This window comes from Podarcis filfolensis (assembly GCF_964270895.1).
Source record: "Podarcis filfolensis genome assembly, chromosome: 2".
In the NCBI taxonomy this organism is placed as follows: Eukaryota; Metazoa; Chordata; class Lepidosauria; order Squamata; family Lacertidae; genus Podarcis; species Podarcis filfolensis.
The window spans coordinates 50925201-50951362 of record NC_139605.1 but is presented as its reverse complement, the minus strand read 5'-3'; the positions used below and the strand labels follow the sequence as shown (position 1 = coordinate 50951362).

At 45.6% G+C, this 26162-nt stretch overlaps 1 protein-coding gene across 5 annotated transcripts in view; it reads right to left on the bottom strand.

Moving 5' to 3' along the window:
- Window positions 1–26162, bottom strand: part of DNAH1 (dynein axonemal heavy chain 1) — a 173835-nt gene that overhangs the window by 134946 nt on the left and 12727 nt on the right. For 4 of the 5 annotated variants that reach the window (XR_014545436.1, XM_083603182.1, XM_083603179.1 and 1 more), the window contains exons 4-12: window positions 15436–15610; window positions 14743–14899; window positions 13200–13332; window positions 10249–10410; window positions 8984–9236; window positions 6781–6938; window positions 5240–5451; window positions 2402–2700; window positions 719–869 (exon numbers count right to left, since the gene is read on the bottom strand). Coding sequence is in view for 4 of the 5 variants with exons in the window: in XM_083603182.1 (XP_083459308.1) it covers window positions 719–869; window positions 2402–2700; window positions 5240–5451; window positions 6781–6938; window positions 8984–9236; window positions 10249–10410; window positions 13200–13332; window positions 14743–14899; window positions 15436–15610 (1700 nt within the window). In the remaining variant the exon portion in view is untranslated. Of the gene's footprint in view, window positions 1–718; window positions 870–2401; window positions 2701–5239; window positions 5452–6780; window positions 6939–8983; window positions 9237–10248; window positions 10411–13199; window positions 13333–14742; window positions 14900–15435; window positions 15611–26162 lie in introns of those variants that run through there. The other variant, XM_083603181.1, reaches the window with a different exon arrangement.

Below are 26162 nucleotides of genomic sequence, written 5' to 3'. Positions count from 1 at the left end.
AAAATCTTCCTCCTGCAGTATCATCCCTTGCACACCACCCTGTTAAAATCTTTGAGATTTTATGTGCCTGCGCATGAGTTGCTACATGAAATCTGCAGCACAAATCAAACTTCTTCTGACATTTCCCTAACCCAGAAGAGATCAGGATGTGAAATCAAAGAAAATCTTCTATTTCTTGCATCTCACTACACATTAAGTGGAGAATCACATTATCTTCTCCTACATGGAGAAAATATAAGTAATTTTCAGCAGGGCTAGACTTTATTTCCACAGGCTTTCGTTGTTGTTGTTTTTTGCAAATTACAGACACAATACCAAACCACGGTACTGGTTCTGAGAAAGGCTTGTCAATCTTCAATACCACACTCCAAAGCATTTGTGTTGTGTTTCTCTCCATAATATTGTTATAATGTTCCTGCAATGCAGCCATAATACCCAGATATGACTGTTGACAACTCACAGCTTAGCCTTTTGGTGGAGCAATTCTTATGACCAGTAAGGCTACAATCTTATGCACACTTCCCTAGCAATAAGTCTAATAAACTCTATGGAACTTGCTGCTTCTGGGTACACATATAGGTAGGACTGCTCTGGAAAGTCAGCTTTGTAGTGTGCATCTCTAGTAGAAGCATCTATTTTCAGTAAGTGTATAACTTTTTACAAGATGGATCCTATTATTAGGGTAAGAAGGCATTTCAAACTCTTCAAGGTAACTCACTTTCTCCAGTTGTGGTATGGTGTGGGTAGCCCAGATCCCTTTATCAAACAGAGAAACAACTGTTGTCTCAAAATTCTCCAGGGGTGTGCTGAAACGAACACCCGAAGTGTCCAGAGCCAGATCAATTATGAACAGAGGATTTTTCCGTGGCCTACAAAAGGAAGAATATGGAGATCTCTGAGATTGTTAGGAATGAATAGCTTCCAGAAACAATGCCTTTGCTAATTAAAAAAATAGATCAATTACTTCTCAGAAACATAGCCTAGCTCTGCTTGTGCATTTCCCGTGGAACCAGATGCCCTAAAAGGTGATACGCAACCACATTTGTATAAACAGGCATAAGCATCAAATTTAGTGGAACAAAGGGAATCACTATGATCAAAAGGCATGTCAGTATCCTCATCATGCTTGCAAATATCCCTTCCTGGATTGGCAGAAAAAGTATAGAGGGGTGTCCAGACTCATATTCACTATCCCTCTGCAATAAGTTGGGATTCACACATATATAATATATATTAATACATATATATTAATCCAGTCTGCCTTAAAGACATATCAGAAATGAGGTAGAACATTTGCGGGGGTGGGGGGGCTGTGCTCCACACTGTTCAACTTTTCTTATTCCAAACAGACACAGAAACTTATTTCATATTCTGGTAAACCAAAATGTACACAGCTGCAATGTAACTAAATTGACTCTGGCCCTTTTGCCAGTAGCAGAAAAGGATTCTTCTTCCCGATCTTCTTTATGGTACTTGTTTAATATTTGAAGACTGTTGTGTTTTCATATTTTTCCATTCCTTAGTTCAGTGAGTTCTGCTTTCCTCAATACCATGCTTTCTAACCTTAATTATTTATTAGGTTCACACTGGAGCTTTATTCAATTTGTTTTCATCTGTCTCAAAATGCATACTCCAGACTGGGTAACATACTTCAGCTGAGGTCTACTGTTTCAACCCACTTCTCCAATCTGCCAAGAACAATGACTGACTTGAATTAAACTTGCTGGATGTTCGTAAGGTCTCTGTTAATATCTACTGTGCCATGCACCCAAAAAAGCATGTGTACAGACACTACATGTTTTGCAAAAATAGTTTAACACTTGTAAAAATATCCCCTTAATAAAGTGGTCTTTGCATTTCTGGGGACTACATCCAGGAAGCATGAGCATGCAGCAGGGGTGAAAAGGTAAGGTCCAAAAGGTTTGTTAGCAGCATGCTGCCAGCGGCGGAGCACGTCTTCCCAGGGATGCTTTAATTGTGATTTCTGCATTGCAAGAGGTTGGACTAGATGACCCTCAGGGTCCCTTCCAACTCTACAATCTATGATGCTATAACGCAGAACTCAAGACCATGCTAAACAGACACAGTAGGATCTTCTAATAAAGCCAATGCATACTAAAGCTACGGTGACTTCACTTTGTAACCTACAGACTCTTTGTGATGCCTGTCAGAAGCCAGCAATAACCCCTTAAAATGAGAAATATTGTTGCCCAGCAATGTCCCAGGGGGTGCTTAAGCATGCCAAAGAAGGAGCCATGACTGCAGTGTGATTTGCACAGTGATACCAATTCATCAAGAGAAAATTCAGAGAAAAAGAACCCTCCTGTTATATGAGAGCACACTGGTCAATGCTCTTTTCCTTTTCCACAAAAATAAAACATCCCTCCATTTCTCTCCTTACTTGTATGGGCTGTTAACAAGGTCATCTCCCCACACCATATCTTCAGGGCAATTCAGGACACTGTGGCAGGAATCCAAGAAGAGCTGGGTGAAGTTTACCAGTGAATCCTGGATCAGATAACGTACAGAGTCCTGCAACATAAACTTGATGAGCTCCATCAGCTGATGAAGCTTGGACATCCGGTATACTTCCCACTTAGTCTCATACAAGTTGTACCAGCCTTTGCCTATGTCCCTCAAACTGCTTCTCACGGCTATCTTTAGAGTATTGATCCAAGTATCCTTAAGGAACATTGAAACCTAGATAAAAATAAAACAAAGAATGTCAACTGCAGTGCCAAATGACACATCTGCTACATTTTTTGGAAAGCTGTTTGCCAGTGTGGTGTAGTGGTTAAGACCAGTAGACTCTTAATCTGGTGAACCGGGTTCGGTTCCCTGCTCCTCCACCTGCAGCTGCTGGGTGACCTTGGGCTAGTCACACTTCTCTGAAGTCTCTCAGCCTCACTCACCTCACAGAGTGTTTGTTGTGGGGGAGGAAGGGAAAGGAGAATGTTAGCCGCTTTGAGATTCCTTCGGTTAGTGATAAAGCGGGATATCAAATCCAAACTCCTCTTCTTCTTCGTTCTCTATGCATTTGGACACCTCTTAAGATACTGCAACCAAATTTTGCATGATTTGTTCTGAAAAATCACGGAACAGGCTTTTTTCTGGGTTGGGATACAGCTAGATGTCATTTTTAAGCAAAATGGTGGACTGCAACTTTAAAAATTGCACTGATTTTAACCACTGATTTTAAAACAATACTACTTTTTGGTTTTCTTAGAACTCTCAAACAACAGTGGGTACTTTCCACTAATTACATAGAACACCATTTGGTAAGCAGGGAGATTTCAGGGGTAGCCAGTGTGGTGCCTTTGGGATGTTGCTGGACTACAGCTCCCACCAGTGCCAGCCAGTGTGGCCAAATGGCTAGGGTTATAAGAGTTGTAGTTCAACAATATTTGGAGGGCACCATGTCAGTTACCTCTGGCCTGCTTCAGTAACATTATGAGAATGGTAACAACCATTCTGATAGCAATCTAATATGAAACACATCATGCCTCATAAATTGATTTCAGATTAACAAGTTATTTTTTTTAATGGGAATATAACATTTAAGCTTAAAAACGCACCAGCACAAGACCTTGGTTTTACCAAAACATGACCAGTGTAATTCTTCCATTTGTTGTCCTTTTTTTTTTTTTAAGAAACCCCATGCAAAGCTGATGATGTATTTCAAGGTGAAATGGAGAAAAATAGAGCACACTGTATTTTACGGTGAGACAAAGAAAAATAGAATCTTGTCCATTTCTTCATGCAGAGCAGCTTTAAAGATCATATAAAGATAGAACCACTGTGTAAGAAAGGACTTTGAAGGTTATCTGGACAAACACACACACAAGGTACAGGATGACAGATGGATGTTGAGATGTCTAGGCTCTTCTCAAATACCTCCAGTGAAGGAGACCCCACCTACCACCTAAAGAATCCGCTCCACTGTCTGCTTGTACTCTGAATGCTTAGTCAAACGCTGCTTCCCTGGCATCCTTCCCCAAGTCCTTCCATTCTTATTCCCAGGGGAAATCACCATGCACATTTCTTCCTGCCTAATTTCCAAATTGTTTTCTGAGGTGAGTTACAGATTAAAGGAAGTTGGGGTTCTTGGAAACTGTATTGTGCAAAACAAAATTTTTTTTTTCCTTCCAGTAGCACCTTAAAGACCAACTAAGTTAGTTCTTGGTATGAGCTTTCGTGTGCATGCACACTTCTTCAGAAGTGTGAAGAAGTGTGCATGCACACGAAAGTTCATACCAAGAACTAACTTAGTTGGTCTTTAAGGTGCTACTGGAAGGAAAAAAAATTTTTTGTTTTGACTATGGCAGACCAACACGGCTACCTATCTGTAACTGTATTGTGCAAGCAATTGGGTTGGATCCTGGCCAAAGCTACTACTTTAAGGACAGCAACACCTATGGAACCCAGGAATGAGAACAGAAAACAGTGTTTGGGAAACTGTGTTGCCTTTTAAAATGCCTGGCTTATTCTCAAGGAGTTTCTAATCCTTCTCACTCCAAAGCAGACTGCATTTAAGAAGTCTGCGGTTAAGCGCTATACTCAACCATGAGCTCTAACTGAAGAATGATGGCTGTTTGCCCCACGATTGCTTATTTACAAGAGGGAACTGCAACAAAATGTTACAACATTTGTTCAGCATTACATGCTCTATTCAAGAATACCTCATTTTCCTACCAAACCACCCTGGTTTTCTGCTCTATCCTCCCCACCCTTCAACAGGCTGACATACTCCATGGCCACTGAGTATCCTTGGCCATCAGTGGACTCTTAAAGGATGTTTCCCCACTTATGGTTTCTCCCCTAAAATATTTTTTTCACCTCGACAAATTGCTGATATGCTCTCTTGTGTGTGGATGGTGCCATTTTGACCACATAAGGCCTAACACTAATAGAATTATTACTACTATTAATATGTGTGATTACACTTTTATCCCAGCATCTTCCATGGAGCTCATCTACATGTTTTTTCTCTGCAAATTTTGCCCTTACAGCCACCCTGTGAGTTAGATTAGGCTGAGAGAGAATGACTAGTCCCAATATCATCCAGCAAGATTCTTGCCTGAGAGGAACTATGAACCCAGGTTTCCTCAGGCCTAGTCTGACAATCCAACCATTACATTACAATAGCATACACTCTCTCTCTCTCACACACACACACACTATAGCCACTTACACTTTGCATAGCCACATCTCTGCAAAGAGTATTTCCCTGCTGCTATACCTGTGAAAAGGTCTGTTTCTGGATCTGCTCAAACTCCTCTAGTCGGCCGTACTTAGTCAGGGTTGAATGGAACAGTGACATAGCTGCAGTTTTATTGCACTCATCCCGGACCTGGCACAAAGCCATGATGACTTCTGGCCGTGTCAGGAGGGAGATGAAGCTAAAAGTTTCTTTTTGCTCATTAAATGGGTACTCAGGAACATCAATGCGACCTGGGGACACAAGAAGAGATGTTATTTCTGTAGGAACAGTAGTCATGTAGCTGTTCTTGTTAAGCATATGTAAGAATCATAAATGCTGAAAAATGCATTTTATTTACTTACAGAGCAACCTACACCTCCACCCTTGCATCAGAGTGTGTATGTGTGCATATGTGTGAACTGAGCAAAGCTTCTCCTTCCAAAGCTTCCAAAATGTGTATTCTTGAGGCAGTAAGGGACTGATCCAGCCCAGGATTAGCTGGATCCTGAGTCAGTCCCACTGTTGGTGCGCCATTGTTGCACCAGCTCCAGGCTGGCACAGTGGCTTTCCGGCACCCCCTTCCTTTAAAGCAAGGACCACCCCATCGTTGCTCCTCCACCTCACCACACCTCCCCCCTGTACCTTTCCTGCCTCACCACTTCTCTTCAAGCAGTGATTAAAAAAAAAGAAGACTCCAGAGTTGTTCCTTGAGCATGAAGCCTCCAGGCACACAAGGCCCAAGGGCAGTGCCAGAATCACAGGCCATCCCTACTGTAATTTCCAGGTACAAGCAAGATGACCACATCTCTGTGTCCAGGAAAAAAAACCCAGATCTGTATAAATTATGAAAATTAAACAAATTTGTACATTCCCACTCATTTTGCTTGGAAATGGACAAGCAGTTATGGTCAAGCATTGAAGCCAATCCTCCTGACCCATGGGAATCTTAATTCTCCCTCCTCCTCCCCCCCCCCACTCGCTCACAAGCTTTCAAATATAACTTTGTAGTTCTAACAGCCAAAAACTCACTTTCTCAAAGCAATGAGATTCTCGGAATGCTATATATTTTCACAGAATTGCAGAATACACATACACTTGCTTATTGATCACTGTTCCTTGCTCCAGAAGGGTTTGAGGCAAAGGAGTGGCAGCCATCTTGCATGGGATTGCCTCAACCCTTGGCTAGTCTAGCTCTGTCCCTCAAAGGATCCATGGCAGAAGCTTGTTTGTATCTTAATGGCTGCCACTTGCTCTCGTCACTATCATTCAACTTCTTTTACCCAGAAAGCTTGGGATGCAAATATATATAAATAGTTTGTATTGTCAGACTTTGTCAGAAGGGAACACGCCGGCACTGATTTATTTTCAATATCTATATATTGCCCAATAACAAAACTTATTTAAGCAGCTTATAAGTAAAATAATTACGACTATAAAATATAATAATATAATATGGGATTGGTACATCTCCCTTTGCAACATATCAATCATAGTCTAAAGTTAATTACAAGAAACAGAGTAATTTCCCCCCGGGGAAGATTTTACACTCTGCCGCTGTCTTTTTCTACTGTGTCACCTACCCTTCTGTGGCACCTTCTCTTCCTCTTTCTCAGGCAGAGTGACATAATAGAACGTCTGAGGCTTGGAAGTGACAGTTCTGTCAAAGTTAATCTTGTTCATGGTTCGCTCAAAGTCTAGGGACACTTCTTTCCCCAGGAGCTGCAGCCGCTCTAAAATGCTAAGCATAATTAAAAAACTAATTAACAGAATGAACAACGACCTCTCACAATGTTGCGTCTGCATCACTCATATATCTCTATAGTCCCATCTTCACGCCTCCTGTGTTTGCATGTGCTTTGCTTCTTCATTAAAAGTGCTTGCGGCACATTAAGGGAGCTTCATAGTAGACCTGGAATGGGACAGCAGGTGATTCTGAAGGATCAAGGGGCAGTGGGGCAAGTTGTGTGACACCTAGGACTGTATTACATCTGACTAAAGGGAGAGATTTAGAAGCAATATTTCCACTCTTCTTTCTTTCTCGCTCCCCTCCTGACCCATTGTAATTGGCAGTCTGGCGATAACTGTTCCATTTGCATGGAGAAGGCAAAACAAAAAACAATGAGAAGCAACACTAGCAGAAGCAAGCAAAGGCCCTGTCCCAGAAGGGAAGCCTGGCATACACAAGGCCATGAGTCCCGTGGATAAGGTAGTCAGATGATAAGGAAGAATAGTCTAATGCAGTGCTTCAAGTCTGTATTGCTGGGGCAAAGCTGAATAGCAAGTTTCAATAGCCTTATAACCCTAAGAGTTATCTCCTCAGCTTTTAGTCTTCACATGAGTTGCCCCAATGGTAAATTATCATATGCCCAATGGAGATATTAGTTTGTACAGGGCCAGCTCTCTAGCTATTATTATTACTATTATCACAATTTCATATTATTGTCTCTAACTTCTGGAACCAGGATATATTTTCTGGTCTTGGAGATATTCACAGATAGTCTTTAGCCTTTTTCAAAAACTAATTTTATTGCATTTCACACATCTGTATCTGACTGAGGAAAAAGCTTTCACAGTTCAGTGAGATGAACTGATATATCAATGATACCACTGGCTGATGATTCATCTAGCTCAAAGCGTCTCAAATCTTCCAAGCCATGGAGTCTGTAGCAGTGCTACAGACTTGACGGCAACCTTGTCAGAATTACTTTGTTTTTTACTAGAACCTCTACCAACCAAAGTCACATGCAAAAGAAATGCAGACAGTATTAAATAAATGGGCACCTCTGAGCACATCCTGAGCCTAGGAATTTGTTTTCCATACCAGAAATGAACTTAGTTCCTAGGCCTTTCTCACAGAAGTCCATTCCTGGTTAGCTTTTTTTCAATTCAGCATCCTAACTTAGGCAGGGGGAAATAGATTGTCATTGCTATCGTGAAACAATTGGAAATCAGCCATCCTTGCAGTGATCTCCTCCTAGTGGTGCAGCAATAAAACTGCTAGCATATTTGCAATGCTAAGCAGGGTCCGGTAAGGTTTCAAATTGGATGGGCGTCTAGATGTTGAAATTCCTGCATTACAGGGAATTGGACCAGATGGCCCTCAGGGTCCCTTCCAACTCTATGATTCTATGATCTACCTTGTACCCACTCAAGACCCTGTGCCATGCTCACCTGATTTCCAGTTGAAATATCTCCCACACTCCCCTTCACTTACCATTATCTAATCTTTGAAGATGCACAAGCAGTTGTTAAGAAAGGGAAGAGCAGCACCTGATCAGGAAGAAGCTCTCAGTGAATCACACGAAAGGGGCTCTAATAACCCCACGAAAAAGATCTCTACATTTCACCAGCTAGTTTCTGGAAGAGCTGCAACTTAATATCTCAAATACCACAAGTTAGGTCAGTGCTCCTTAAAGTTTCAAACACTGAAAGGCTGCACCTTACATCTATGGTGGTTTTACTGAATGGTACCACAACACAGCACAGCCTGGTGTAATTGCATCTGAATTGCATCGAATTAATTGCAGGTGTCTGCCCTGCTTGTGTATACTGGTTTCCTCCTTAGTTTTTTATGTCTGCCTCTGAAAAGCACAATTCCCAGGGTGTGCAGAAACAGAGCAAGTAGGAAAGAAAGAACAGGGAATGTGATGAGAAGAAAAGGGTGTGAGGGAATGATAATGATGGAGTTACCCTGTCCCCCAGGTGGCTAGGCCTCCCTTGTCATAAACAAGGTGTTAAAACCACAAACATGTTTTCAGTATGAAGGACTGTTGCAATACTTACATACTCCCTTTCCTCAGACGTGAAGTTTCCATTGCCATCTGCTTCATCCGCTGCAAACTCTTTTCTTCAATGGTTTGCATTCCATCCAGAGGCATGCAGTCAACATACAGGTTATACAACAAGAGTGCCTGTGTTTTCTTCCTCAAGTCATTGGCAGAAATCACTCGCTCGGCAAGAACCCGGGGGTCCTCAGCCAGAAAAAGCAAACGGACACGGGGCACCCAATACTGACAAGGCATTAGTGGGGCTCTCCCTGGGGAGAAATTAGAAAAGAATGTGAACACACTGGGGCCATAAAAATAGATTGCAGAAACCAGGTGCCAAAATTATCTAATGACCAAGCTAGTGTCAAGCTGATAGTTTCGTGGCAGAAAAGAGAATGATGAGTAATAGAATCCAAATGGAGACTCAGAAGAATACTCATCAAAAATGTCACTGTATCCAACTAGATGAGACAGGAGGTATATTTGTGACTGTATCTTCCACTGTATTTTCAAAAGTTAAAGGCAGATGGAAGGGTGGGGAGAGGGAATCATGTCCTTCACACTGTTTTCCTAATCTAAACTGCCCTCTCCCCCACCAGCTGCAGTTAATCATGTGGAGGAAAACATGTGATCATCATATGGAACTTAATAGGACAAAGAGTGGCTGTGGTGGAGCTGGGAGCTGAAATTTAGATCATGAACGCAGCATAAGGGAAGGTGCTATGTCTCCTCCTCCCAGTACCAGAGTCCCAATCTGATTGCTCAGTTATTCCTCACCCCCAATAGTGACCAGTGGCTTTTTTAAAGTGGGAGATATGATCACGGGTCCCCTGTGACCCTCATCTAATTGTGACCCTCCAAAAGTAGGCCATACCAAATTCTGTGGGACTTATTTCCAAGGAAACATGCACATGATCAGGTTCCAAGTGATGGAGTGATGAGAATGGAGGTCCTTTTACAAATAATCCTGAATTTGTCCACATAATGCCAAGGTTGCAGGTTCAGTCCCCATATGGGACAGCTGCATATTGCTGCATCGCAGCAGGTTGGACTAGATGATCCTCAGGGTCCCTTCCAACTCTAGAATTGTATGATCCACCTCTATGAATCCTCAAAGGATTGTCAGGAAAAAGAAAATATCTCATGGTTGCTTATTAAAGAGGCAGAAAGATGCATTACAATCCAAGACATTCATGAATCAAAGACAGCTAATTGGGTATAGAGAGGCTCTTGATTTTAACTTCTTCCCTGTAATCCAATAAAAAATAAATCAATGCCCACCTTCTTCAGTCATTCCTCCATTAAGTACACGTTTCCCTTGTGCATCCCGGACTAGGCCCAGGCTGTTTGTCTTATGAACCAAGTAAAATTTTGTCTCTTCATCATAATCCAGAACACCAACATCTATCCACTTATAGATCAGTTTGCGACTTTTGGGATCCTCTGAGATATGAATGACAGACAGGGAATCACATTTTCACAATTGTCTTGGTTAAAATAGGCAGAACTACTATAATTTATAATAATAATAACTTATTATTTACCGTAATTTTCGCTCCAAAACACGCACTTTTTTGCTCCTAGAAAGTAAGGGAAAATGCCTGTGCGTGTTATGGAGCGAATGCACGGATCGGAGCCATGGCTGCCATCAGTCAAGCAAAGCGGGAGCCGCTTACACACTCTACGAGGCTCTCGCTTTGCTTGCTTTAAAGCGACCTGGAGCCGGGGAGGAGGGAGGGAAGGAGAGTCATGGCAGCAAAGCGGAGGAGGGACGGAGCTAGCAAAAGTCCGTGCGCTCTCTAAACAGAGCAGTGAGGCTGCAGAGGGATGGCAGGAAAGATAAAATTTAAGCAACCAGCAGCAAAATAAAACCAACCTCGAGCTCTGAGCCAGCGCAGTGAAAACCAGGAAGTAAAAAAAAAGGCTGGGGAGGGCATGAGGGAGAGGGGGAAACTTCGCAAATCCCCGCGTCTCAGCTGATCCGCGGGGACGGAGCAGCTTATTTTCAGGCAGGATAGATTTGAGCATTGTCTGGGTCCTAGTGCCCCTACCGCTTTTTTGTGCTCCATTCTATTGCTGCTGGTGGCTGCTTATATTCAGGCTGCAAGGAGGAGCGCTTTTACACAGCTAATGGCGAATCCCCTGCAATCCAAGTCCTCCTCACTTGCTCAAATCTATTCTGCCTCAAAACAAGGAGCGGAAGGAAAAGGCTGCAAACTGTTAAATGGAAAAAAAACCCAGGCACAGGGCAAATACCTTAAGTATACCTTTAAAGCAACAGTGCTCTTCCCCCCCCCCCCGCTCAGCTCGCAGAAAAGCTCCTTCTCCACACACCCCACGCGTGCTCCTTGTCCCTTGAGTTCTTTTCCTTCCCTCCCCACTTAAAACGTGGTTACAAAGCATGGATCCACATGGATCCTCAGGATTTTTGCATTGGGCTACCCCAAACTCACTGTCAGATCACATGTCTGTGGCCACAGCATGAACCATAAAAATCATACATCCACTGTTTCGTTTAGAATATTTTTTCCTTGTTTTCCTCCTCTAAAAACTACATGCGTGTTATGGTCAGATGCGTGTTATAGAGCGAAAAATACGGTATATCCCACCCTTCGGACTGTTTCCCCAGCCACTCTGGACGGCTTCCAACAGAAGGCTAAAAATACATTAAAACATCAGTCATTAAAAACTTCCCTAAACAGGGCTGCCTTCAGATGTCTTCTAAATGTCAGATAGTTGTTAATTTCTTTGACATCTGATGGGAGGGCATTCCACAGGGCGGGCGACACTACTGAGAAGGCCCCCTGCCTGGTTCCCTGTAACTTGGCTTCTCGCAGTGAGGGAACCACCAGAAGGGCCTTGGCGCTGGATCTCAGTGTCTGGGCAGAACGATGGGGGTGGAGACGCTCCTTCAGGTATACTGGGCCGAGGCCATTTAGGACTTTAAAGGTCAATACCAACACTTTGAATTGTGCTTGGAAACGTACTGGGAACCAATGTAGGTCTTTCAAGACTGGTGTTATGTGGTCTCGGCGGCCATTCCCAGTCACCAGTCTGGCTGCCGCATTCTGGATTAGTTGTAGTTTCCGGGTCACCTTCAAAGGTAGCCCCACATAGAGAACATTGCAGTAGTCCAAGCGGGAGATAACTAGAGCATGCACCACTCTGGCGAGACAGTCTACAGGCAGGTAGGGTCTCAGCCTGCATACCAAATGGTGCTGGTAGACAGCTGCCCTGGACACAGAATTAACCTGCGCCTCCATGGACAGCTGTGAGTCCAAAATGACTCCCAGGCTGTGCACCTGCTCCTTCAGGGACACAATTACCCCATTAAGGACCACGGAGTCCACCACACCTGCCTGTCCCCTGTCCTCCCAAAACAGTACTTCTGTCTTGTCAGGATTCAACCTCAATCCGTTAGCCGCTATCCATCCTCCAACTGCCTCCAGGCACTCACATAATGCAGAAATGTTGTTAGGCACATGTTCTAACTGAAGTGGTCAACTTACAGGACTTAATTTAGGACCCTAAAAGCACCTGTCATTTGTGTTAGATTATAGAAGAATTGCAATCACTCCACATATTTTGAAAAATTAACTCACAAGAATATCACATTGTACACCCAGATACAGAGCCATTAAAAATCAGACACCATGTCTAAAAATTACGGCTTATAAAATAGTTAATGAAATGCATAAATACCACAAGTTCAGACATTAAAGTACTAGTTTAGTTCCACTCACATGAAATATTATGCTAGTGTCAACAGCCTGACTCCCACGAATTTCAGCAGAAATAAAATACACTTAACTGTTAACTGAAACAAAGTACCATAATTTTCCATGTATAAGACTATATATTTTCCCTATTTTTTCAAGTTTAAAAATGGGGGTTGTCTTATACACGGATAGTGCATAGGGGGGATTTCTTTACTTGGAGTCCCAAAAAATAGGGGTTGTGTTATACACAGGGGCATGTTATACACAGAAAAATATGGTAATTAAAAACATTAATTTCTAAGTTTCATTGGTAGGGATTCATAGAGCCACTCAGGGTAGGGTGAGGCCTTAGAATATATGCAAAATACAAGAAAACATTGTATGTTTTGATCTGCTATACTTCAAAACAAAAATACTTGGAGGGAGAAAAGCATGGTTCTCATGTATTCAACTATTATTTTGTAATCTTTGTAATAAATGAAATAGCTCAGTTGCATCACATCTATGCTTTACCATGCCCAAGCTCATCATCTGTAGGCAGGAGTGCTTTTCCTGGGATAGGTTTCCGGTCTTCAGATTCAGGTTCCACACCCAACAAAAGCCACTCTTCTGGAGTCCGGCAATCATACTCTTCATTATCAAAAATCTAAGCAAGCAAGAAGTGAGAAATTAATCCTTCACCAAAGTCAATAGCTGACTTGGAATCCTGACAGCTCTTTGCATATTCAAGTACTTCTGCACGTGCACCACGACTCTGCTTGTTCTGACAGCAGCTTGTCCTGCTGCAAGAGTGTAAGGTCTGCCAAGCTTCTATAATGACTTGGGGAAGGGAGCATGAAGGCCAAGGGGTGAGCAGCACTGGTATGTGTGTGTTCATAAATGCCTCTGGTTGCTCTTTGGATCCTGCCTAATATCTTGTAGGAGGTTTCTGCTTCTTGTACATCTTGTTGGATCAAAACCCAAACATCTCATATTTTCAAAACATATTGTTATAGAAATAGAGGGGATTCCCTAAACACTAGGAACATATAAACACTGGGATTTTGTTTGGGAAATGGATTTTAAAAACTAACTGCAGAGCTGTGCCAGAGAGGGAATTCCTGGGCTGCCTTATGCAAACCACCCTGGCTGGTTGAGGGAAGGGCAGACCTGTTAGCATTACAGTAAAGAGCAGGGGTAGGCAACCTAAGGCCCATGGGCCACAAGCGGCCCACGGGGGTCGTTTAACCGGCCCATGAGTCACCCCTGAACCGAGCCGCCAGCTTGGCAAGTTCCCACGCATTGCACTAAACCGGCGCAGTGTGGGGACTCACTTCCGCCAACGCCAGAAATCGCGGACGCTCATGATCTGGCCCACAGAGGGATCTCCGCTGGAGTGAACTAGCCCAGGCGAGGAAAACCTTGCCAACCCCTGGTAAAGAGCCATTGAGGGTCCTGCCCCAGGTGTGACCAGAGACTGGAGATTTGGAAGGTTGCCACGGTAACTGCTTTGGGGGAGGGCAAGGGGCTTCTGGGAAGAAGGGGGAAACCAGCTGAGATCCATCTTTGTGGGAGAGACTAAAAGTTACCTGCAATGCTTTGAGCCATGCTGTAAATTATTGTTATTATCTGGACTCCCTCCATGCAGACTGAAGGTGCAAATAGGCGAATAAACCCTATTTCTTAAAGCACAACTGTCTCTGTCGTGTCTTCTATTCTCCAAAGGGACACTGACCCTGTATGTATGCCTGCAACCCTGTGCGCTCTCTTGCTACTGCTCGGTAGAGATCGGGGCAGGCACCAGGCTTTTGTAACACTATTCAGCTTCTTTTAAGTACCATTAATGTTGCCACATCCACGCCCCACCTCCCACCCCACCCCAGTGTCCTGGTTATTTTTAATCCAATGTTAAGACATAATGCACAGCAGCAATTTCCAAATGGTAATTAGATATCCATAGAGACACACAGATTATTTAATGGAAAGTCATCATCAAATGCAATTGCTGGGTCAACTTTGTAAAAGGCTTGGGAATCCCTGAAGTAGATCACATGCACCACTGAATCCCGTATCTTACCTGTAATGGGAGATAGACAGGGAAAAGAGGGTCGTTCTTCTGCTCAATAGTTGGCATATTGTCAGGGTCCTGGTGTCTTGGCATCAATTCATTGGAATCTATCCCTGCCATTTCTAAGAGCTGAGTGATATCCAGGCTGAGATATAATCGTCTCAACCTGGTTAAATAATAAGATTAAACTGTTCATATTTACAGGAAACCCGATTCAATTGTTGTCAATCTGTTTCAGGGACTGACTAATAAAGTAAATTGAGTAATACAGTGTAATAAAGAGACAGGCCAAAACTTTGGGGCAGTCCAATACTCCAGTGTTGTCAGAGATGGGTATCTGATTCAAAAGCTCCTCTATTATGCTGAAGACCATTCCAAATCAGCTTGTAGATTTTTGTCCATGGAGCCTCAGGCTGAGGTTCTGTGAGAAAGCTAACGTATGTAGTCCAATCGTTTGATTTTGGCACTCCAAAGTCCACTGAAATCAGAGAAACGTATCTACCTCTCTGAGGGATTGGCATCTTACAACCTGAACCTATGCAGGGCTAGAGGATCCTAAGCCTACCCATTTCAACAGTTTTAGTATAGGCTTGTGTAACTCTCTGTGATTTATATAGAAATCCAGAGCTGCATATCCAAATGCAAAGGTCCTCGCCTGTGTTGTACGCAAGCCCTTTGTAACCATTTCCTGGCACTAATTACCTCTCGATCGCTATCTTCCGAGGGCACTGTCCTGGAATCACCTCAAAGGGAACTTGTACTTTTGGCTTATATGATTGCAATGGAAAGTCCGTCTCTTTGATTATTTCTGTAGTTGGTCCAATTTGCTGGGCATTTAAAATAGACTCAATATTCTCAGGCGTTTCAAATGTTGTGACTGGTAAGAAACAAGATTAAGAAAACAAAAGCATTTTTTAAAAATATGTGGTTACTGTAGGGGTCCCAATCCCAGACTCATGCACGGACGCGATTTTCAGCGTCTGGCCATGCGCAGAAGCCATTTCCAGTGCTGCAGACATGTGCAGACATGATTTCCGAACGATATGAATCAGAACCATGCGGAAATTTCTGGACTGTTCGCGGGCCGGATCCAGAACCCATTTGGGCCGGAACTGGTCCATGGGCCTTAGGTGGCCAACCTCCAGTGTAAATCCATATGTGAGATCTTTCATATTTTCCACTTCCATTGAAGTAATGGGAATGGGTTTATCTATTTTACTTATCTTCCGTTTAATGTTATTTATCTGTGCTTTGTATTTAGTCTAAGTTATTTTGTAACTCTTGCCAGTTTCATGGCGAAATCAGCAGTTATGAAACCCAGGGACAAGTGAAGAGGGAACAGTTATCATCCATCCCATCTTGGAGAAGTGAAAATGTTTGTTATGCATATATGTATGATGCTAAACATGCACTGAGAAATGTTGGCTCCTCCTGTGTCACACTATGCTCAAATCTTCACTCATTCATGAAGTACGTATCTGTCAGGGAACTGTCATCTGAGACGAAGGAGGTGAAAGGGCTCATGGAGGGTGAGAGAGACCACTCAGCGGAGGAGGGGACCAGCAGGGGGAGAAGTGGAGTTCCAAGGGAAAGTGAGTCGGAGGGAGAGCTCAGAGATACTTCTAGCGAGAACAGTGGGGGGGTTTCAGGACCTCCCCTAGGAACACCCACTCCTCGGCGGAAACTGTCACGCCGAGAGTCCAGAAGACGTGTTTCCGTTAAGGAGCTTTTATGCTGGAAGAAGTTCCGTAAACGCCCACTGTCCGATTCAACGAGCGATTGATGGAGCCATGCTTAAGGAGCTCCATCACAGACAGAGGTTTGGGAACTTAGCCAAACTCTGAGGGATCAGGATTTTACGCACAAGCAGCTCATCATCCCATCACAGCAATCGGACAGTCCCTGAAAGCAGCTTGTGCAGAGAGGCATCATGAGTGACCCAGCCGGAACCGGAGGAGCAGGAGGAGCTGGAGGAGGTCCAACTCTGGAAGAAAGGTACAGAATGTTGGAACTCCAGCTAGCAATGCAAACGGCGAGGCTAGAAGAAAGGAGGGCGCAGGATGCAGAAAAGGCAAAAGGCGCTACACTAGCAAGAAAGATGCCAGGAATGGTGCAGAAGTTTGGGGGGGACCCCAGGAACTACCAAGCCTTTAGGACAGAGATGCAGTATGCTCTTGAACTGCAGTTTAATGACTTTCCCGATGAGGCGTCGCGAGTGGCGTTTGTGATTGGCCATCTCGAAGGAGGGGCGAGAGACTGGGTCAGGCCCCTGATGGCAGGGAATAGTGACATGCTGAAGGACGCGAGGAAGTTTTTTCGCGCCATGGATTTGATGTTTTCCAGCGAGATTGAACAGGGACTGGTACGCAGACAATTGATGGCTTGCAAACAGGGGAGCCGATCGGTTCGTGAGTACTGGACTGAGTTTACAATGTTGATACATAGATTGGGGTGGGACCTATCGGCGGAACCCATTCAAATGCTATTTGAAGAGGGGCTTTCTTCGGCGGTGAAAGACGAACTTTCCCGGGCGCCCAGGGCGGAGTCTATGGACCAGCTGACCAAATCAGCGCTGACCATTGGAGCGCGCCAGGAGGCAAGAGCCTTGGAGAAGCGGGAGGGGAAAGGAGAGCGTTGGAGGGATTTCCGCATTCCAGAGATTCCAGAGCCAAGTTTCCCGCCCGGAGAGCCGATGGAAGTTGGAACAGCGCGCGCGCGCGCAGTTTCAAATCCCAGTGAAGGGAGGAAGAAGGAGGGAAAGAGCGCCAAGAAATGTTACCTCTGCCAGCAGCCAGGTCACTTTGCCAGAGTCTGCCCGCAAAGAAAGGAATGGCAAGGGATGGCAGGGGCTGTTGGGGGAAAGGAGGAGGAAGTCCAGGAGCCAGTAAAAGCCAACGCCTGTCTGCCTCTGTCAGGGCACTGCAGACAGGCCAAGGAGCAGTAAAAGTGCCCACTCCGGAACCTCCAAGACCAGCCCTAGTAATAGAGGTGTTGCTAGAGCTGGCAAACGGATACCCACTAAAGACCAAGGCGCTGTTAGACTCAGGCAGCTCCTGTAATTTTATGAGCAAGGAGTTTGCAGCGGAACACCAGATACAGACACTCCCTTTAAGCAACCCCCTGCAAGTCACCACGATCGATGGGAGGGAGCTGTTGGGGGGAGAAGTTAGCCTACAGACCGTCCCAATGGTTATGAGGGTGGCAAGGCACACCGAAAGGATAGCGTTCAATGTAGCCACCCTGGGAGGGGCGCCAGTCATTTTGGGAATGAGCTGGCTAGCGTTGCATGACCCGCTAGTGGGCTGGCATCAGAGAGTGGTGTCCTTTGGGTCAGGACATTGCCTGGAACACTGCAAAGAGGGAAAGGTGCCGGAAGGGGCAAAAGCCTCCATAGCAGGGACGGAAGTGGCGAACAAAGGGGAGGTGCCCAAACAATACGCTGACCTGAGCAAGGTCTTCAGCGAAAGGGAAGCAGATAAACTACCACCGCATAGAGACTTTGACTGCCAGATTAACCTGGTCCCTGGGGCCCAGCTACCCATGGGCAAGCTGTACGCCATGTCAGACAGGGAAATGCAGGAGTTGAGGGAGTTTATTGACAAAAACCTGAAGAGAGGTTTCATTAGAGAGTCCAGAGCGGTGGGGGGCAGTCCAGTGTTTTTTGTGGACAAAAAAAACACGGATAAACCGAGATTGGTCGTGGACTACCGGGCCCTGAATGCCGTGTCAGAACCAGTGACTTTCCCCATGCCCAGGATTGATGACATTTTGACCAGGGTGAGGAAGGGAAAGATATTCACGAAACTGGACTTGAGAGGAGCGTACAACCTGATACGAATAAAGAAGGGGGATGAATGGAAGACAACGATGTTCACCCCCCTAGGGGCTTTCGAATATCGCGTTATGCCATTCGGATTGCAATCAGGCTCCGCCTGTTTTCAATCGCTCATGAACCATGTACTGGGACCTTTGCTCTACAAGAATTGCGTGGCATTCCTCGATGACGTGCTGATATATTCGGAGAATGAGGAGCAGCATGTGAAGGATGTCAGGGAAGTGCTGAGCCAGCTGCAAGCAAACCAGTTGTGGGTGAAATTGGAGAAGTGTCAGTTCCACACCAAGGAGGTGGAATTCCTGGGGTACCGCTTATCAGACAAGGGATTAGCCATGGATCCAGGCAAGGTCCAGGCGGTGCTGGAATGGAAGACACCAAAAACCAAAAAAGATGTGCAAAGGTTCTTAGGGTTTGGGAACTTTTACCGTAAATTCATCAAGAACTTTGCCCACTTAACGGCTCCCATCACGGACTGTCTAAGCAGCAAGAAGAAATTCGTTTGGACGGCAGAGGCGGAGCACGCTTTTGAGGAATTGAAAAAGGCATTCGCTTCGGAAGAACAGCTCCTGCATGTGGATTTACAAAAACCCATGAGAGTGGAAACTGATGCCTCAGACCGGGCGGTGGGGGCAGTGCTGCTTCAGCCAGGGAGCAATAAGTCGGAATGGAGACCGTGTGCCTTCTTTTCGCGTAAGCTGAACAAATCCGAGAGGAACTACACGGTATATGACCGAGAACTACTCGCCATTCACGAAGCGTTCCGGAGATGGAGACACTTACTAATTGGCGCACAGCATAAGGTGCAAGTGTGTACGGACCACAAGAATTTGGAGTATTGGAGAACAGCACGAGTGCTCAACCAACGACAAGTGAGATGGGCCCAGGAGTTCTCCAAATTCCATTTTGAAATCTGCTACGTGCCAGGTCCAGAAAACATCAGAGCGGACGCTCTCTCTCGCAAACCTGAATATTTGGAGGGGGAGGGAGCGCCAGAAGAGAGACATATTATCCCAGAGGACCACTGGGTGTGTGGTGCGGCCTGGGTGGGGCAAAGAGAACTGGTAGAGGGGACGGTCAATGATGAGTACGCCCAGGATAAGCTCAGAGGTTTAAGGAGAGAGGGAGAAGACCCCGGAGGTTTTGAAGAAAGAAACGGGGCATTGTATTACAAAGGGGCACTATATATACCCGAAGGGGAATTGAGGGGGAGAGTACTCAAACAGTTGCACGACAATCCCACAGCGGGGCATTTTGGGCAACACAAGACCATGTGGTTGGTGACCAGGGAGTTTTGGTGGCCCAAGGTGAGGGAGGATGTACGGGAGTATGTGAGAAGGTGTGACCAATGCCAGAGAGCCAAAGGAGAAAGGCGGGCACCAGCGGGTTTATTAGAACCGTTACCCACACCAGAAAGACCGTGGGAGGCGGTGTCGATAGATTTTATGACTGATCTGCCCAAATCCCAGGGGAAAACCGCCATACTAGTCATAGTAGACCAGTTAACTAAGATGGGTCACTTTGTAGCTTGCTCACATGCAGTCACGGCGGAAGAGACAGCGAAATTGTTTGTAGAACATATTTTTAGGCTGCATGGCGCCCCCTTGAGGCTGGTGTCCGACAGAGGGAAACAGTTCACGTCCAGATTCTGGAGGAAGCTTATGAGCTTGTTGCACGTAGAGGTCAACTTTTCGACTGCCAGGCACCCTGAGACCAATGGGCAGGCGGAGAGGGCAAACGGTATCCTTCAACAATACCTGAGGTGCTATGTCAATGACAGAGAAAACGATTGGGTCGAAAAGTTGGCACTAGCGGAATTTGCTTACAATAATGCAGAGAATGTGTCCACCGGGATGAGCCCATTTTTGGCTAATTATGGGTGCCACCCCAGGGCGTTTCCAGGGGAAGGAGGAGAGAGATGGAGTGTTCCGGCCGCTGAACTTTTTGTAGAAGAAATGGAAGCGATCCATTGTCAACTCCAACACCACTTAGAAAGGGCCAAAGAAGAATATAAGAGGCAGGCAGACAAGAGCAGAAGGGAAGGTGAAACAATTAGGGTGGGGAGTCGGGTCTGGCTATCAACCCAAGGGTTGCCGTACAAGGGGGGTTGCAAGAAATTGAGACCCAAAAGATTGGGACCATTTGAGGTCATCCAACAGATCAACCCAGTGGCTTTCAGACTCCGGTTACCGAACCACATGAAACTGCACCCAGTATTCCACAGGTCATTACTGTCACCATACCGGGGGGAAGGTGAAGGGGTATCCACACGGGGGCCAGCCATAGAAGAAAGGGAAAGCCGCAACTATGTGGCGGAAATCATCGACTCCAGGTGGAAGGGGAATCAGGTGGAGTATTTGGTCGCGTGGGAAGGGGAACCAGAGTCAGAAAACACCTGGGTGAAGGCAGAGGAGGTCCATGACGAGGTCTTGATCGAAACGTTCCACCAAAGGTTCCCCAGGAAACCTCAGCCAGTAGCGAGGTTCCGAAGGGAGTACTTTGGCACCACCGACGATGAGGAGGAACTGGAGGGATTCAGGGAATCGGAGTTGGAAGGAGGTACCGACTCCGAGGAGGAGGAGTACTTGGAAACCGGGAACAGCAAAAGGTGGAGGGAAGTGTTCGAAACTTCGGAAGATGAGGGAGGTTCCTTCAAGGGTTTTGCTCCCTCGCCTCCCGCAGAGGAGGGGAGGGAAGGGGGTGAAGGGGGCCCTGGAGGGGAGGTGGATGTCAGGGAACTGTCATCTGAGACGAAGGAGGTGAAAGGGCTCATGGAGGGTGAGAGAGACCACTCAGCGGAGGAGGGGACCAGCAGGGGGAGAAGTGGAGTTCCAAGGGAAAGTGAGTCGGAGGGAGAGCTCAGAGATACTTCTAGCGAGAACAGTGGGGGGGTTTCAGGACCTCCCCTAGGAACACCCACTCCTCGGCGGAAACTGTCACGCCGAGAGTCCAGAAGACGTAGAATCATAGAATCATAGAATCATAGAATCATAGAGTTGGAAGAGACCACAAGGGCCATCGAGTCCAACCCCCTGCCAAGCAGGAAACACCATCAGAGCACTCCTGACATATGGTTGTCAAGCCTCTGCTTAAAGACCTCCAAAGAAGGAGACTCCACCACACTCCTTGGCAGCAAATTCCACTGTCGAACAGCTCTTACTGTCAGGAAGTTCTTCCTAATGTTTAGGTGGAATCTTCTTTCTTGTAGTTTGGATCCATTGCTCCGTGTCCGCTTCTCTGGAGCAGCAGAAAACAACCTTTCTCCCTCCTCTATGTGACATCCTTTTATATATTTGAACATGGCTATCATATCACCCCTTAACCTCCTCTTCTCCAGGCTAAACATGCCCAGCTCCCTTAGCCGTTCCTCATAAGGCATCGTTTCCAGGCCTTTGACCATTTTGGTTGCCCTCCTCTGGACACGTTCCAGTTTGTCAATGTCCTTCTTGAACTGTGGTGCCCAGAACTGGACACAGTACTCCAGGTGAGGTCTGACCAGAGCAGAATACAGTGGCACTATTACTTCCCTTGATCTAGATGCTATACTCCTATTGATGCAGCCCAGAATTGCATTGGCTTTTTTAGCTGCCGCGTCACACTGTTGGCTCATGTCAAGTTTGTGGTCAACCAAGACTCCTAGATCCTTTTCACATGTAGTGCTCTCAAGCCAGGTGTCACCCATCTTGTATTTGTGCCTCTCATTTTTTTTGCCCAAGTGCAATACTTTACATTTCTCCCTGTTAAAATTCATCCTGTTTGTTTTGGCCCAGTTCTCTAATCTGTCAAGGTCGTTTTGAAGTGTGATCCTGTCCTCTGGGGTGTTAGCCACCCCTCCCAGTTTGGTGTCATCTGCAAATTTGATCAGGATGCCCTTGAGTCCATCATCCAAGTCGTTGATAAAGATGTTGAATAAGACCGGGCCCAAGACAGAACCCTGTGGCACCCCACTAGTCACTCTTCTCCAGGATGAAGAGGAACCATTGATGAGCACCCTTTGGGTTCGGTCAGTCAGCCAGCTACAAATCCACTGAGTGGTAGCATAGTCAAGACCGCATTTTACCAGCTTCTTTACAAGAATATCATGGGGCACCTTGTCAAATGCCTTGCTGAAATCAAGGTAGGCTACATCCACTGCGTTCCCTTCATCTACCAGGCTGGTAATTCTGTCAAAAAACGAGATCAGGTTAGTCTGACATGACTTATTTTTCAGAAATCCATGCTGACTATTGGTGATCACAGCATTCCTTTCTAGGTGCTCACAGACTGTTTGCTTAATGATCTGCTCCAGAATCTTCCCTGGTATTGATGTCAGACTGACTGGGCGGTAATTATTTGGGTCCTCTCTTTTCCCCTTTTTGAAAATAGGGACAACATTTGCCCTCCTCCAGTCTGCCGGGACTTCGCCTGTTCTCCAGGAATTCTCAAAGATGACTGCCAGTGGTTCTGAAATCACATCTGCCAGTTCTTTTAATACTCTTGGATGCAGTTCATCTGGCCCTGGAGACTTGAATACATCTAGACTAGCCAAGTATTCTTGTACTATCTCCTTAGTTATTCGGGGCTGTGTTTCCTCTGCTGAATCATTTGCTCCAAATTCTTCAGGTCGGGCATTGTTTTCTTTATCGGAGAAGACTGAGGCAAAGAAGGCATTGAGGAGTTCAGCCCTTTCTGTGTCCCCTGTTTGCATTTCACCATCTTCTCCTCTGAGTGACCCCACTGTTTCTTTGTTCTTCCTTTTGCTACGAACATACCCATAAAAGCCTTTTTTGTTGCTTTTGACCTCTCTAGCAAGCCTGAGTTCATTCTGTGCTTTAGCTTTTCTGACTTTGTGTCTACACGTGCTGGCTATTTGTTTGAATTCCTCTTTGGTGGTTTCCCCCCTTTTCCATTTTTTGTACACATCCTTTTTTAATCTTAACTCAGTTAAAAGTTCTTTAGATAGCCACCCTGGCTTCTTTAGGCACCTTCCGTGTTTCCGTCTCATTGGTATTGCCTGAAGTTGTGCTTTTACTATCTCCCTCTTAACAAACTCCCAGCCATCATGAACTCCCTTTCCTTTTAGTATTACTGTCCATGGGATCTCACCAAGCACTTCCCTAAGTTTTATGAAGTCGGCTTTCTTAAAGTCGAGAAATTGAGTCCTAGTATGCTTGGCTGCTCCTTTCCGCTGTATAGTAAACTTCAGAAGAGCATGATCACTCGCGCCTAATGATCCTTCCACTTCTACCCCACTAACCAGGTCATCAACATTGGTTAGGACCAGATCTAAAATGGCTGTTCCTCTTGTTGCTTCTCCCACTTTCTGGACAATGAAGTTGTCTGCAAGGCCAGTGAGGAATCTGTTTGACCTTATGCTCTTGGCTGAGTTTGACATCCAACAAATATCCGGGTAATTGAAGTCCCCCATTACTACTATCTCCCTTCCTTTTGCATGCTTGGCCATCTGTTCCAGGAAGGCATCATCTATGTCCTCCGTTTGGCTTGGGGATCTATAGTAAACTCCCACAATGAGGTCACTGTTATTCTTCTCTCCCTTAATTTTGACCCAAATGCTCTCACTTTGGCTTTGAGGTTCTAAATCTTGGATCTCTTCACAGGTATACACATCCCTGACATATAACGCCACTCCTCCTCCTTTCTTGTCTGGTCTGTTTCTCTGAAATAGATTGTATCCCTCCATTATTACATTCCAATCGTGGGACTTATCCCACCAGGTTTCAGTGATTCCTATTATGTCATATTTAGTTTGCTGTACCAAGAGCTCAAGCTCATCTTGTTTATTTCCCATACTTTGCGCATTAGTGTACAGACATTGAAGTCCATTAATCATTCCCCCGTGTCTCTTATTTAAGGATTTTTTCCTCCCACCACTAGGTCTGCGTGCTGTTTGCTCCATTCGGTCTATGACATTTGGATGATCATCTTCATCAATTGATAGACTCCTACCTACAGGAGCACTGTCTCCCTCCCCCACATTAGTCAGTTTAAAGCCCTCCTGATGAGGTTTCTGAGATTTTTTGCAAAAACATTCCTCCCAACCGTTGTGAGGTGCAGCCCATCGCTTGCCAGAAGTCCATCTTCAAGAAACTGCATTCCGTGATCTAAGAATCCAAACCGTTCCTGTTTACACCATTTGCGAAGCCAGTTGTTCACTTCCACTATTTTTCCCTCTCTCCCTGGGCCACGTCGTTCAACTGGGAGGACAGATGAGATGACAATTTGTGCATTTAATTGCTTCAGTTTCCTGCCCAGAGCCTCGTAATCTCTTTTGATCTTCTGGAGGCTATTGCTTGCAGTGTCATTGGTTCCCACATGAACCAAGAGGAAGGGGTATTTGTCAGTGGGTTTTATGATTCCTTGCAGTCGTTCAGTTACATCTTGGATCTTAGCCCCGGGGAGACAGCACACTTCCCGAGACATCTTGTCAGGCCCACAGATCACTGCTTCTGTTCCCCTCAGTAGGGAATCCCCTATCACCACTACACGCCTCCTCTTAGGTCTGGTCGGGGTTCTTCCGTGAGCTGTCCGTTCCAAGGTCGCCTGCACATTCCCTGAGGACTGCCTTTGCTGCTCGTCTTCATATACCTGATCGACTGTAATGAGGGAGAGATCCTCAAATGGAGTCTGCTCTTCGTCTTCCATGCTAGGGGAAAGGACCTCAAAGCGATTGCGTATTTCTAAACAATCAGAGCGAACCCTGGGCCTCCTACTTCTTTGAGTAACGTTTCTCCATATATCTGGCTCCTGTGTTGGTGAACTAGCCTCCTTCTCAGGGGAGTCCCCTGTCTCCTCCTTGGTGGAGACGGTGTGCTCTGTTGCTTCCAAGAAGAGCTCCAGCTCTCTAATTCTTTGGAGCGTAGCTACACGTTCCTCCAGTTGCTGGACTTTGTCTTTTAAGAGGGCAATCAACATGCAATTGCTGCAGGTAAAGCTGCCTGCAACCTTTGGCAAGATGGCAAACATTGCGCAGGAACCACAGGCGACTGCAGCTGTTCCCTCACCCTCCATCTTGAGAACGTGTCGTTGGGGGTGACTACAGCGGTCCTCCATCATAAAAAGCGTGAAGACAGGACAAATAAATCCCCCCAAATAAACCTATATCTCCCCCAACAAACGTTTGAGACTAGCTCCCCTAAATCTAAAAGATGGATCAAACTGCTGCCCTACAAGCTCTGACAAGCTCCTCCCACAGCTAATCACCTACCTCAACAGAAGCCCTGCCCCCTCTGACCTTTGCACAGAGAAAGCAGCTAATCAGCCACAAGAAACTCACACAAGAAAACCCTTTTTGTTCCTTCTTCAGCTGCTGCCCTACAAGCTCCTTAACGTGTTTCCGTTAAGGAGCTTTTATGCTGGAAGAAGTTCCGTAAACGCCCACTGTCCGATTCAACGAGCGATTGATGGAGCCATGCTTAAGGAGCTCCATCACAGACAGAGGTTTGGGAACTTAGCCAAACTCTGAGGGATCAGGATTTTACGCACAAGCAGCTCATCATCCCATCACAGCATCTCAGCAGGAGAGCATGCAGAGGTCCCAGGTTCAATCCCTGACATCTCTAGGTACCACTGGCAAGACTAGCACCTGGAGCCTTAGAGA